Genomic DNA, 12967 nt, shown 5'->3' with positions numbered 1-12967 from the left:
CTATACAAGAGCAAATGCATTACTATAATAATGAAAGATGTCTGGAACTAAATGGAAATCACTGGGGAGTGTTTTAGCTCTGTATATATGCACTTTTGAGGTACAAGAAGCCACAAGGAAATTCAGATTCAATTCAGAGCTTCTGGAGAGGCAGTGGGTTGGAAATAAAGTTGTCTGAGGTGTGTTCAAATGATGGCCAGCCACTGGATATGTGGGGGGAAAACTCAATAATGTAATGGTTTAATCCCTTAATGTCGTAGCTCTATGACAAGCATACCGAAAAGGCTCTCTCCCCTACAATCCTTGTGCAAGTACATGTCCATGAATAAAAATGCAATTCATTGGGCACTCATGGGCCCATTAGAAGTGGAGCATGCAGTTCGCCTTCAGTGGTTAGTTTCCAGGGCAACTTTAACCTTTTTTTCTTGTGATTTTTTTGTTACAATGCAATGTGCAACCAACTCTGAAGCACTCTTAGCTAATTTTATCAAGTGAAATCAATAGTGCCTCTGAAGATGAAGTATTATGTAACGGAGCAATTCATACCGTGACACATTCATGAGGTTCAAATATGACTTGATTAATGCAACAGCTTGAATTTAATGATTTACAAGTAATGGTCATAACTTTTAGTTTTTGTTTTTTTTAACTGTGTCCAAGCAACGTTTTTTGTTAAAATGACAAAATGCCTCTGACATGACTGTATTGCCTCAGTGTTTCCAGATATTTATCATCTATTGTTTGTTGTACTGATTTATAATTTTGATGTTAAAAGCTAAACAACTTTCAATGAAATCATAAATATATTCCCTGTAATGACTCTTGCATTAGACATCTTTTCATTCCATTAGCAAACAGTCTGTCTATTTCAGTATTAATGTTAAGTTGTGTTCTGATGCATCAGGCTTGCCATCATAAATCTATTGGGCACTCTGACAGGCGACCCTATTCTCTAACACTGACCTTAAAGGGATTGTTTGGACTTTTTTGAAGTGGGGTTGCATGAGGTACTTGTCCATAGTCAGTGTATTACCTACAGTAGATGACGGTCGACACGTCCCCAGTTTGGAGAAGCAGACAGGAGTAACTGCACTGGAGCAAAGCAATGTACTGCTGTGGACGGGAGCGGCAGCAAAACGTGTTTTAGCCACCTAAAACAAAGGCCCTACTAAGATAATCAATATCAGTTTAAGTGTACGCTATATTTAGAATATTTTCACTGCTTTACCTTGCCGTCAGACAGCCCTTTCCGATGGAGAACTGAAGCCGTTACTTTGGTGTTTTAAAGGGGTTAGTTTGGATTCACCAAATCACACAATAAAACAAACAAACTAAACGATCAAAGCAGTGGTAAACCAGCAACTCCCGTGTACTGCGAGGTCAAATTACTGTTTTTGTAAATGGAGTCTGGTGGCTTTGAATTGATATTACAGCTTCAGTTCCCCAAAGGGAAGGGCCATCTGACAGCAAGATAAAGCAGTGAAAGTATTCTAAATATAGCACACTTGTACACTTAAACTGATATTGATTATTTGAGGTATGAGAAACGTTTCATATTTCATATTTCAACAGCTTCAATATGAAGTTGTATGTAAGAGTGCAGTCAGACTGCAAGTCACCCTCTCAATAACTGGCGTTTAGTTGAGTTGGGCCCACAATACCAAGAACAGTGTGTTCAAGCATCCCGGGACCTCTTTACCTGCACCCACACACTCAACACAAACTAGTTATATCCACTTCTGTCTGTTAGCATTATTTTACATACAGTAAGTGTTCCTAATGGTTTTATTCAGATGTGACGGGGGGACATTTATGGAAAGAGTCAGGGAAAGTAGATACTGTATATAGGTAGTAGAGTGTTTTATCTTTTCTCACAGGCTGTATTACTGATGGATTTTAAAACTTATTTTGTTGTTTGTTTCTTATAGAATTCTTTATAAAGTCCGACAATGCACAAGCATAGAGTGACAAGCATTGAGTTTTTAGGTGATTAAATTCTAATTTGTCTACAAGCCGATATAGCGTTTTGTTGGATATTCTTTTAGGCTTCTAGGGAGACAGGTGTGTTGTGTCTCAATTCAGATACTGCCGTTAGTACACTTCCATGTAATACACTGTGTACACTATGTACTTGTAGTGTGTGAATTTTGACAGAGTAGTGTTGTCTCAAATCAAACACGGCTGTTGTGCACTTACCGGAAATTTGACCGCTTCTTCTTCTTTTTAATGGCAAATTGCAACCGGACAGAGCATTAGGCTACCGCCAACATTTGACCGTGATTGTCACCCTCCAAAATATCTGCTGGCTTATTTGCTCACTTGACAATTGTATTAAAACTAGGGCTGTCAATCAATTAAAATATTTAATTGCGATTAATCGCAAATTAATCCCACATTTTTTATCTGTTCAAAATGTACCTTAAAGTTCAAGTATTTAGTACTCTTATCAACAAATATGATTTCTAATTGCAAATTAATGTATATATTTATTATTGGAAATCAATTAACAACACAAAATAATGACAATATATAATAACTTTGACAGCCCTTATTTTAAATCAATAAAAATGAATAGGATTTTACTTTTACTTGTTTGTGTGCCCCCTGTTTCACTTGAGGTGGAAAATACACCCGCATCTCCACCATGTTCACAAGTTTGGTGGTCCCTACCCTTCCGCTACATAGTCAAGATGGCGGCCATTGAGGGTAGGAAGTGGCCAGCGTTCCACACTCAACTTTTTGACCGTTATGAGTACACCATCCAGGTACTCATGGTGCACTGCATTTTGCCATACTTGTCAATGTGATAGCACTCAAAATGGCTTGTTTAAGAACAGAAGAATGCAAATTGAGTCATGGCCTGATTATTATTGAGGTTGTATGAGTTTTTTTTTTTAACCCTTTGTTTCTGTGCGCCGCATCGGGAAAAAAAATATTTTTGAGTCTGATCTGACATTACAAGAATCTCTCTAACAACATAAAATCACCTCATTCACAGTGTCTCATTGTTTATTAAACAGATTTATTTTCTGTGAGCATAGGAGATGACTCACGTGAGAAACGTATTATTTTGATGTTAATCAGGCCAACAGGATGTGCATTTTAAATGTAGTTGAAACTGGGTTCTTCGCGCATCTTCCAGCAGCATGCAGCTGAATCAGGTGCCTGTCAGCTCAAGGACAGCAAAAATCCAAGGTACAAAGAAAAGGGACCTTCTGACCCTGATGAAGACACAGTAGTGTTGAAACGTTGGACTGTTTGCACAATTAAAGGCTGCAAATCAATCAGTGTGCTCCAGTCCCTTTGTGCATTTGAAGTCTCTCCATGTATTTACCCGTGTGCTGCTGAAGCTTTTACGTTAATCTGACAGGCGTTCAATTCAGTCATATTATGGAAATACTTTGTCCAACCTCAAGAGGATTGCCATTGTGATTTTACAGTAAAAAATTTGTCAATCATTTAATACTCTTATCAACATGGATGTATGTATATACAGTATTTATTACTGGAAATCAATTAACAACACAAAACAATGACATATATTGTCCAGAAACCCTCAAAGTTACTGTATTTAACATAAAAATATGCTCAAATCATAACACGGAACTCATTTTCATTCACATATCTTGGGGACCAGAGGTCAAGGGACCCCTTTGAAAACTTTATCAAAGCGCCAAACGACAAAGCGTGTATGACATGGTTGGTACCAATGGATTCCTTAAGTTTTCTAGTTTCATATAATGCCACTATCTTTTTTTTTATTTTGGCAAGTAAAGTCCTTGCCAAAATTCCGCATAAGTTTGGAACGTTATTTAGCCTCGTTCGCAACAAACTAGTATGACATGGCACCTAGGTTTTCTAGTTTCTAGTATCTTCACTCTAGCTTTAAAACTGAGCCCGCTACAACCTAAAAATCGCAAGTTGCGTTAATGCGTCAAAGAAATTAGTGGCATTAAAAGGAATTTGCGTTAACTTTGACAGCCCGAGTAAAGATATAGAGGAGTAATATCTACCTGAGCGGAGAATGAATTCACATCACCGGGCCAGCCGCGCATGCTTTTAGTCCATGTGCGTGCATGTGAGCGTGCCCCACTGGCTAACTGCTCTCATACGGCGGTTACAGCTGATAAAGCCGCCCCGATTGATGGCGGCATCGCGGAGGCACCCACCCTCTGGTTCCTCGTCGGGTAAACACTGTTATCTCTGTCAGCACTTTTGCCGATGTTTTCACTGTTAGCACTGTTAGCGCCGTGAGCTGCTCTCAACATGGCTCACGGTCGCCATGTTGAGAGCCTCTGAGAGGCAATAGAAATGCTCCCATTCCCTTATTCAACACCTTTAAATTGCCATCACATTTATGTAATTACTGTAGGTGCATTTCTGAGAGGGGCTTATGATTTGTTTTTATCATACAGCCATAAACAGAAGAATCAATGTGTGATTAAAGTGGTTTTGAAAGGGGTTTCACTTGCTGGGTACACAATTCAGAATTCACATTGTGGCTGTGAAGATGGTTTGAGAAACTTCCAGAGTTCCTTGACCTTCTAGCGCTCACAGATTCATGAGGCAGCGCTATTGATTTAAACAGGTGTAAAGGCCCCTCTCCTGCCAAGGAAATGTAATCATGTCAGAGGGCCACCGGGTTATTGCACAAGACACTGTCACCGACGCCATAGGACACTTTTATGTCGGGGGGCTAGCCAGTATTAATTTTACTTTCACCTTATGTTCCGGGGAAGAGGCCGTGCGGAGATCCAGGGCGGTTTCCTCCCGAGAGAACGCCACCTAAAACTCAAGCACCCAAAAAGAGGCTAATAAGAACATTTTATTCTTGGAAATATCTATGAAGTGCTCGAATGAGCGCTGAATTCACATTCCACTCAGTATACTGACTTAATATATTCAGGATCTGTGCTCATCCTCCTTGAGAAATCCAATGATAGAGTTCTTTACTCTGTTGACTAAGCTAATTACGTTTTTGAAAAAAATACTCCACATTTCATAATCAAAGCAACACTGTGGTTAATTTCAATTAAAACGGAAAGCATGCTTCCTCAAATCACCGTTATCTCAATCTAACTGTTACATTTCTTATATAATCAATAGTTTAGCAGTTACATTTCAAAGTCATTTAAGGTCTACAAGTTTTCCCAGTGTGTGTGTATGTGTGTGTGTGATGGGGTGTGTGTAGGTGAGCATGCTCAGACTAATTTCAATCCCTTTTGTGAATGGCTGATTATCACAATCTGTAGCTTAAGTTCAGTGGGAGCAGCAGCGTTAAGTCCTTCAGTGAGTGCGTGAGAGACGAGGGGGAACGAGTCGGCATGGCCCAGAAAAATAACTGTAAGTTGATGTTCTGATTATATTAATATTTTATACCTTTTTTTATCAAGTAGTTGAGTTGATTGCGAACAAGAGCACTAATAAGACAGCTAGGGTGCAAATGAATGGCACTATGCCTGGATGACACGTAACACATTTCACTGAAACTACAGGCCTTTTATTTGTTGCCTCAGTATTCTCACCTTGCTTTGATTTTCGCTACTTACCACTTTTGACACTTAATTGTATTGCTTCTTGAACTCTTAAAAAAAACAATGCTATGATAATTTGATAATGATTTTTTTACCTCGGGTTGTCATGCGCAAGTGCCGGGCTTTATGTTCATGTGGAATAAAGTTAAATTAGAAAAGGAGTTAGATTCTGTAAGAGGTGCATTATTTATTTAATTTTTTTTTGCTCAACAACAAGTTACGTGAGCGTATTGAGCCAATTGTGAAATCCAGCAGGAATTTCTCATTGCAACAAGAGGCGGATTAGTCTCACTGAGCTCTCATTCTCCCTCTTTCTTTATCTCCCTTTCTAACATGCAGTTCAATTCTCCATCAGGGAATATAGACCCTCAGATCAACATGTGGTCATGTCGCTCTTTCGCGACGGGATACGTGAACACATATACCCGGCTTTCTTCAAGACCATGATCCACTCAGACCATGTCGGCATTGCTCTGAGCATTTCCATGGCTGGTTATGTGCTGGGAGGCAGCTCCTACTTCCAGGCTTTACTCTTTGGCAGCGCATGGTTGGGCCTCATGTATTTCTGCTGCCACGAGATCTACGAAGGCTACATGATAAGGAGGCTGAACGCAGACATGGCTGACATTCGAGCCAACTACCTGGAAAACCCAGATAACGGTTTCTGGGTGGCAGAGGCGGACATCAGCGGCCAGTCCAAGGTGGTGGGGATGGTGGCGGTGACGGGGAAAAGGGGAGAGGAGGAAGACGAGCGGTTCGATTACCGGAACGGAGGAGCAATGGGAGGAGGCTCCGAGTTTGCCCAAGATGCTGGCGACGGGAGTTACGGCGAGATGTCCCACATGATTGTGGTGTTTCTGTGGCGTCGCAAAAACCTGGGTTCCCAGTTGACGAGGAAGGCCCTCGATTTCTGCAAAGAGCGAGGGTACGCCCGCCTCGTTCTGGACGTCAGCTCGCCACAGAAGGCAGCCGTTTCCCTGTGCCAAAAATTCGGTTTTGTTCAAACTGCATCCCACAGTAACACACATGCTTTTCGTTTGTGCTCCAAACTCGCCAGAATAAATGTGATGCGAATGGAGAAGTTCATTTAATGAACTTTAGACCTCGGCACCTGACACAACCTCCACTGTACATTAAGAATATATCAGTTAATTTATGCTTCTTGTCTCATTTGATGCAAAATAATCTTTCCGTTGTGTGATATTCGGTATACTCATATCTCCAGCTGGCTATCATGGTAGTTTGAAAAAGATACATTAAATTTCATGTTTTTTCCACAAAGCAGCATTAATGATCTCAGTTTCCTTGTATTTTCTTTTTGCCTTGATGTATTATGTATCCACCTGCACTCCTGGAAGTCCATTACCCGCAACCATGGAAAACAATGAGACAATTAGTCAACTTCTCCGGTTAGTCAGATCCATTTATAATTTGCACACAGAACAATACATCTCAATAATTATGAAATTAATTATCAGACGTTAAACAGAACACACTGTATTCACATTCAATTATTGTTCTCCTGTCCACTAAGGAATATAAAAAAAATATATGTGAGAAAGGAGAAATTAAGTCATTTGGAAGCAGGAGAACTTTCTTTTTAAGCCTCTTTCCAGGGAGAAGCTGAATCCCTCTGCCTCAGAGGAATTAATGCCAGCTGACTTCTAAGACCTCACAACTCTTTGCTTAAAATACCAATGAAAAATGCAATAGTATCAGGACATTGGGAGGTTTAAAATTCTTTGGAGCTGAAAGAGCTGTGTGTGTGTGTGTATATGTGTGTGTGTATGTGCATGTGCATGGCATAGAAAGAGGATAAAGAGTTCAGCATATGCATTCAGGTCATCGTACACAAGGCAAAAGATTATCGACGCCAAACAATAGAGAAAAAGCTGGTAACCTTTTAATTTACAGGCTGTTAATCACGTTGTAATGTGAAGAAATTACCAGAAAATAACAGTTAAGAAAAATTAGTAAAATCAATATGATGACATGTTGTAGTAGTAGAATTACCTGGAATTACTGTAAAGTATTGGGTTATTACAGAGTAAAATTAAAGCAGAATAAAGAGGTTTGGTTGGTAATCCCCTATATGGAACGTATATTGCCAAGTATATTGTCCGTTCCATTCAGCGCCCAGCAGCAGAGCTACGCTTCCGCCATATTGGACTGAGAGTGACTGCGGGACGGCAGTAAAACGTCCATCTATAATGTGCTGTACTAAAGTAAAACAAAATTATTTGTATTATATTGTCATATTCTACCAAAATGGCCCGTGTTGAACAATAAAATATTATAAATATAATAAACATTTTCAGTCCAAAATTGCAGTAGCGGCTGTTGTAAACTCTTTCGTTCTATACTCTTTGAATTGCGCTGTTAGCACCGTTAGCTACAAGCTGTCGGCTCAGCTGTCGCCCGTGTTGAGAGCCATGCAGAGGCAATAGAAATGCTCCCTATCTCTTATTTAGCACATTTAAAGCAGAATAAAGAGGTTTGGTCGGTAATTATATGGGAATTAACAAGTTGTAGTTGTGAAATTATCAGTAATTACTCTAAAGTATTGGGTTAATTACTGAGTAAAATTCAAGCAGAATGACCGTGTATGGAAATGAAATGAAAGGAAATGAATTGTTGTAGTGATATAGCCCATACAGGGTAAGACAGGTGGGTCGTTTCTGTATAGGCTAAGGCTACCATACAGGCTTACCAACATGTTCTCATCCCATCTCGTCACATACTGCCGCTCTGTCACGCCCCTTGGCGTTACTGTAGGTTTAGGCAACAAAACCACTTAGTTATGTTCAGGGAAAAACTAGATGGTTGAGCTTAAAACTACTACATTTGTAAAGTGAAAATGAAACTGAACGTTGTGAACATGAGACACGTGTCATCAAAGGGGTCCCTTGACCTCTGACCTCAAGATATGTGAATAAAAATGGGTTCTATGGGTACCCACGAGTCTCAACCTTTACAGACATGCCCACTTTATGATAATCACATGCAGTTTTGGGCAAAAACCATGTCATATTTTGCATGCAGTATAACTGTGTTATTTTCGACTATTCTAAAAATGGTGTATTTTAATATTTCTGCATACTAGGGTCCCTAAGTAGTCTTAGAATTGTATAAATTGGATATGACTGGAAAGCTGAGACTTTTGTGGATCCAATGAGTCCAATCATATTCATGTGTTATGATTTCAGTCCCCATAATGGCCATACAATGACATTTTTTTACTCAGATTTTTTACATATGGTTGTGTGTGATTATACTATGATCTCCTAAAATTAAGTTTGAAAAAATCGCAATATATCGCCTTGCTTACAGTATAGAAATATATTGAATCGTTACCCCTGTATCATGATATGTATCGTATTGCCAGATTCTTGTCAATACACAGCCCTAATATAAACAAGGAGCTTCCAGTCGACTCTACCGCCTCATACCAGCAGGATATTTTCTTAATAAACCCTTAGTCAGCCACAAGCATCGCCTCAGGAATCCCCCAAAAGGTGATTAGAATTCCCAAAATATTATCAGCACCACACAGTACCTGCTGCTTATCTTGAAAGAGCATGTGTCCACGGTAAGCCTATAAGGGTAAACACCAAGCAACCAGTGTGTGCAATGACAGGTGTGGTCTAAATGAGTTCCAAGAGGGAGTACTGTATGAATAGAGCAGTTTGGCACTGAGACACACACACACACACACACACACACCGTCAAAGGCCTTTGGGCATCAATCATTCCTGCTGAGGCCGTCAGAAAAAAATTAGGCAGGTGGCCAACAGGCAGGTGCTGAACTAGCCAGAGGAAGATGAGCCTTAATGCTGGCCAACCTGTTGTCATCCTTGCACAATTACCAGTACAACTGGCCTCAAGGTAATGACAGCTTGATTGTAATTCCACTCATACACATGCTCCACGGATGAGTCAGTTGCCATTTTGGTGGTATGTTAGAGGAAAAAGCTTTGCAAATGCTCTAAAAAGTCACAATTGCTGCAGCTCCAGTGTCTATAAAAAGTATTAACCCCCTCAGATGTTTTCATGTTTTACTGCCTCACAACATTGAATCAAAGTAGATTCAATGTGGCTTTTTTTTGGCACTGATCAAGAGAATTAAACCCTTTTTGTAAAACAAATCTCTCTCTCTCTGCATAAGTATTCTGCCTGTCCAAGTCAGTAATTAGTAGATGCACCTTTTGGCAGCAAATACAGCACGTCTGGGCACTCCAATTCTCTGCAAAACTGCCCAAGCTCTGTCAGGTTGCATGGGCATCATGAGTGAACAGCCTTTTTCAAGTCCAGCCACAAATTCTCAACTGGATTGAGATCTGGCTCAGATTTGTCTGAGTCCCTCCAGGACATTGACATTGTTGTTGTGTTTAAGCCATTCCTGTGTAGCTTCAGCTTTTAAAGGCTTTCCAGATACATGTGTATTTCTACTACAATCAGTTGAAACCCCTCGACTGCACACAGGTGATCTCCATTTTACTAATGATGTGACATCTAAAACCAAATGGCTGCATCACTGATGATTCCAGTGAGCCTTATTAGAGGGGGTGAATACTTAACTTGTAAATTACCTGGTATCGCGCCAAAGCACGTTGTCGACCCGCCTGTCCGCCGAGGATAGGGTGTCAGTGCCTCGCCGAAGCATCAATATTACACCTGTATGAAGGTGCAGTACCAAAAGGGGGCAACAAACCCATTTACTTATGATTAGGAAAAACATCATGGTTGTGCTTAAAAATAAGTACGTAAAAACTAAGTACAAAACGTACGGAAACAACGTAACATCAGTGTAAAAAACACATCACAAACATCACCACAGACAACCTCCCCTCCTGCCCGACATAAGCAGTCTGTCTTACTTTTTATTCTACATCACTAATGTAGCATTATTGCTTGTAGCAGATTTAATAATCAATCACTAATTAATATCAAAATATGTATATATAATTAATAACTCAAAATACACATATGGCCACATTCTTATAGCAGTGTGTAGTGAATGTCTCCTGGGCCACATTAAGGACCGCCTACTCACCTGACGTCCTGCTGGGATTCGCGGGATCTCCGCGCTCCTCAGGTGAATAAACAGGCAGACACGGGCGCTAGTCAGCATGGAAACGGCCTCTGTGCTCTACTGTATTCTGTCGGTACAACTGTATTTTATTAAAATATACCTTATCTATAGGCTACATATCTACATTCTATCAGACTAGGCATGCAAAGTGCATTGTTATCATATTGTCAGAGATGTGTCTGTGTTTTTGTTCCTCTGCTTTGCGCGGAGCTGACACCCGCCTGCTCGCCCGCCTGTTCTCTATCCTCCCCGGCTCTCTGGAGCTATGTGCCCCGCTGTTGTCTGGCAAAAGCAGCTGCTCGGAGGTCCCCGGGGACTGCCGGTACAATAACCTTTTATTCTGATGTTAATACAATGTACCAGAATTCACGAATATGTAGGATATTACTACTGACATTCATGTAATATTACGTCACAACTGCTGCTGTTTCATCCATGTGTTTACTACGTGTTTATTTGCATACAGGGCGGGGAAGTGAGATCGGATCACAAGTGACCACTGAAGACGCACGTGGAGACGCATTCTAATGCCAGGTGTGAACAGGCGTACTTAAAGCTGTCCACTTGTGATCCGATCACTGAGGACGCATCTTAATACCAGGTCTGAACAGGGCCACTGACAGCTGTTGTTGCCTGTTGGGCTTGAATTTGCCATGTTATGATTTGAGCATATTTTTTTATGCTAAATGCAGTACCTGTGAGGGTTTCTGGACAATTTCTGTCATTATTTTGTGTTGTTAATTGATTTTCAACAATATATATACATACATTTGCATAAAGCAGCATATTTGCCCACTCCCATGTTGATAAGAGTATTAAATACTTGACAAATCTCCCTTTAAGGTACATTTTGAACAGATAAATAATGTGCGATTAATTGTGATTAACAATGGACAATCATGGGATTATATTGAGATTAAATATTTTAATCCATTGACAGCCCTAGTTTTAATATCAGAATTCAATCTCATATTCATATTAAATTATTCAGTTTAGTCTTATTCACAATTGGATGTCTGCATCTCAGGGATGTAGATAGTCATAAAACTAGGGAGGATGGGTTCATAAACCGTAGTCTGTGTCGTAGTTTTGTTTCTCCAGTTTATGCTTGCCAGCTTCAACATGTACAACACAACCTTCTTTCAGGTGGTTAGTTAAACATAGCATATTAATCATGTACATTTGAATGGCAGACTGATTCTCATCAGTTCATAGTCTCTTACTGGTTGGTCTTCACTGCTTCTCTGAGCCTTTGGGAAGAAACCAGATGTCGGGGCGTTTGACCCGTAAAACAGAGTCATCATTCAATAAACTAGATGGCGTGGTCAGAGCGGATACTAAATCTTGTTGTGTTTCTCCTCTGTCAGTTTATAAAGGCCAGTGGTAGATTAAGCGTCTCACCACTTAGTGACCTGAGAGGTCACATGCAGTTTCACCATTATATTCCTTATTCTTCATCTGTCGGTCATCATCATCGGCTACATTAGCTCTGAGCGCAGCATATTTATGCGGATGCGTTTACATTGCAGTCAGTACAGACTACATGGCGTACAAATGACACGCTGTTCTTATTGCACACTTTTGCCTTGCGCATTATCGTGTCATTCATACGCTTTTTGTGAGACCGGGCTGAAGTACTTGTAACTATGTATTTTGTATTTGATATTTGTAATTAATTTCGATCACTATAGAGCCCTTTTTTGGCTGGACCGCAGAGGGCCAGCACTGCAAACTCCAAAGTCTATCACCGGATGACTGACTGAGTGACGAAGTTACACGATTGGTCGGCCGAGTGTTGGAGTTTCCTCATTGGCCGTTGCTCTTTCAAAATGAGAAGGCGGGAACAGTCCTTTATGCAAATGAGCCCATCCAGCGCGACACGTCCGGCTCACGAAACTTGAACCAAGCTGTCAAAGTAAGTGATGTAGTTCTGAAATTAAACGAGATTCAGCAGTGGCATAGACAATTTCTTGCTTAAAATGTTTTCAGAAGTAGATTTTGGTGGATTGTTTAGGCGGAATAACAGAAAGTTCATGAGCAGGCCGCCATGTTTTTTCCTGTTTGAAATGGCAAGCAGAAAACCAGGGACCAATCACGTGCATTTCACGTCACCGCTTGAACGGCCAGTTGAGTGCAGCAGTTGTCCCCATAGTGTCCTGGTGGACATGTCCAGCTGGATTTAACATTATAGACATGACCACTGACTAATTGTATACCAATTTAGCCACAAATTCACAGACTGACCACTCACGGTCCAGCCATCGTTTTCTGTTATGTCGAAAAAACGTCAGGTTAAATCAACTTTCATTCAATGTTGTATAACATGAAAATTTTCAGGTGG

At 40.4% G+C, this 12967-nt stretch overlaps 1 protein-coding gene across 1 annotated transcript; it reads left to right on the top strand.

The window, feature by feature from the left end:
• Nucleotides 1–5235: 5235 nt before the first annotated feature.
• LOC141772064 (N-acetyltransferase family 8 member 3) lies at nucleotides 5236–6802 on the top strand. Its single transcript, XM_074642729.1, has 2 exons — nucleotides 5236–5343; nucleotides 5874–6802. Exons 1-2 carry the CDS (start codon nucleotides 5325–5327, stop codon nucleotides 6623–6625), a joined length of 771 nt encoding a protein of 256 aa, XP_074498830.1. The 5' UTR covers nucleotides 5236–5324; the 3' UTR covers nucleotides 6626–6802.
• Nucleotides 6803–12967: the final 6165 nt, after the last annotated feature.

This window comes from Sebastes fasciatus, chromosome 8 (genome assembly GCF_043250625.1).
Source record: "Sebastes fasciatus isolate fSebFas1 chromosome 8, fSebFas1.pri, whole genome shotgun sequence".
NCBI lineage: Eukaryota > Metazoa > Chordata > Actinopteri > Perciformes > Sebastidae > Sebastes > Sebastes fasciatus.
The sequence above is the reverse complement of the archived record's forward strand: the minus strand, read 5'-3'. Positions and strand labels throughout refer to the sequence as shown.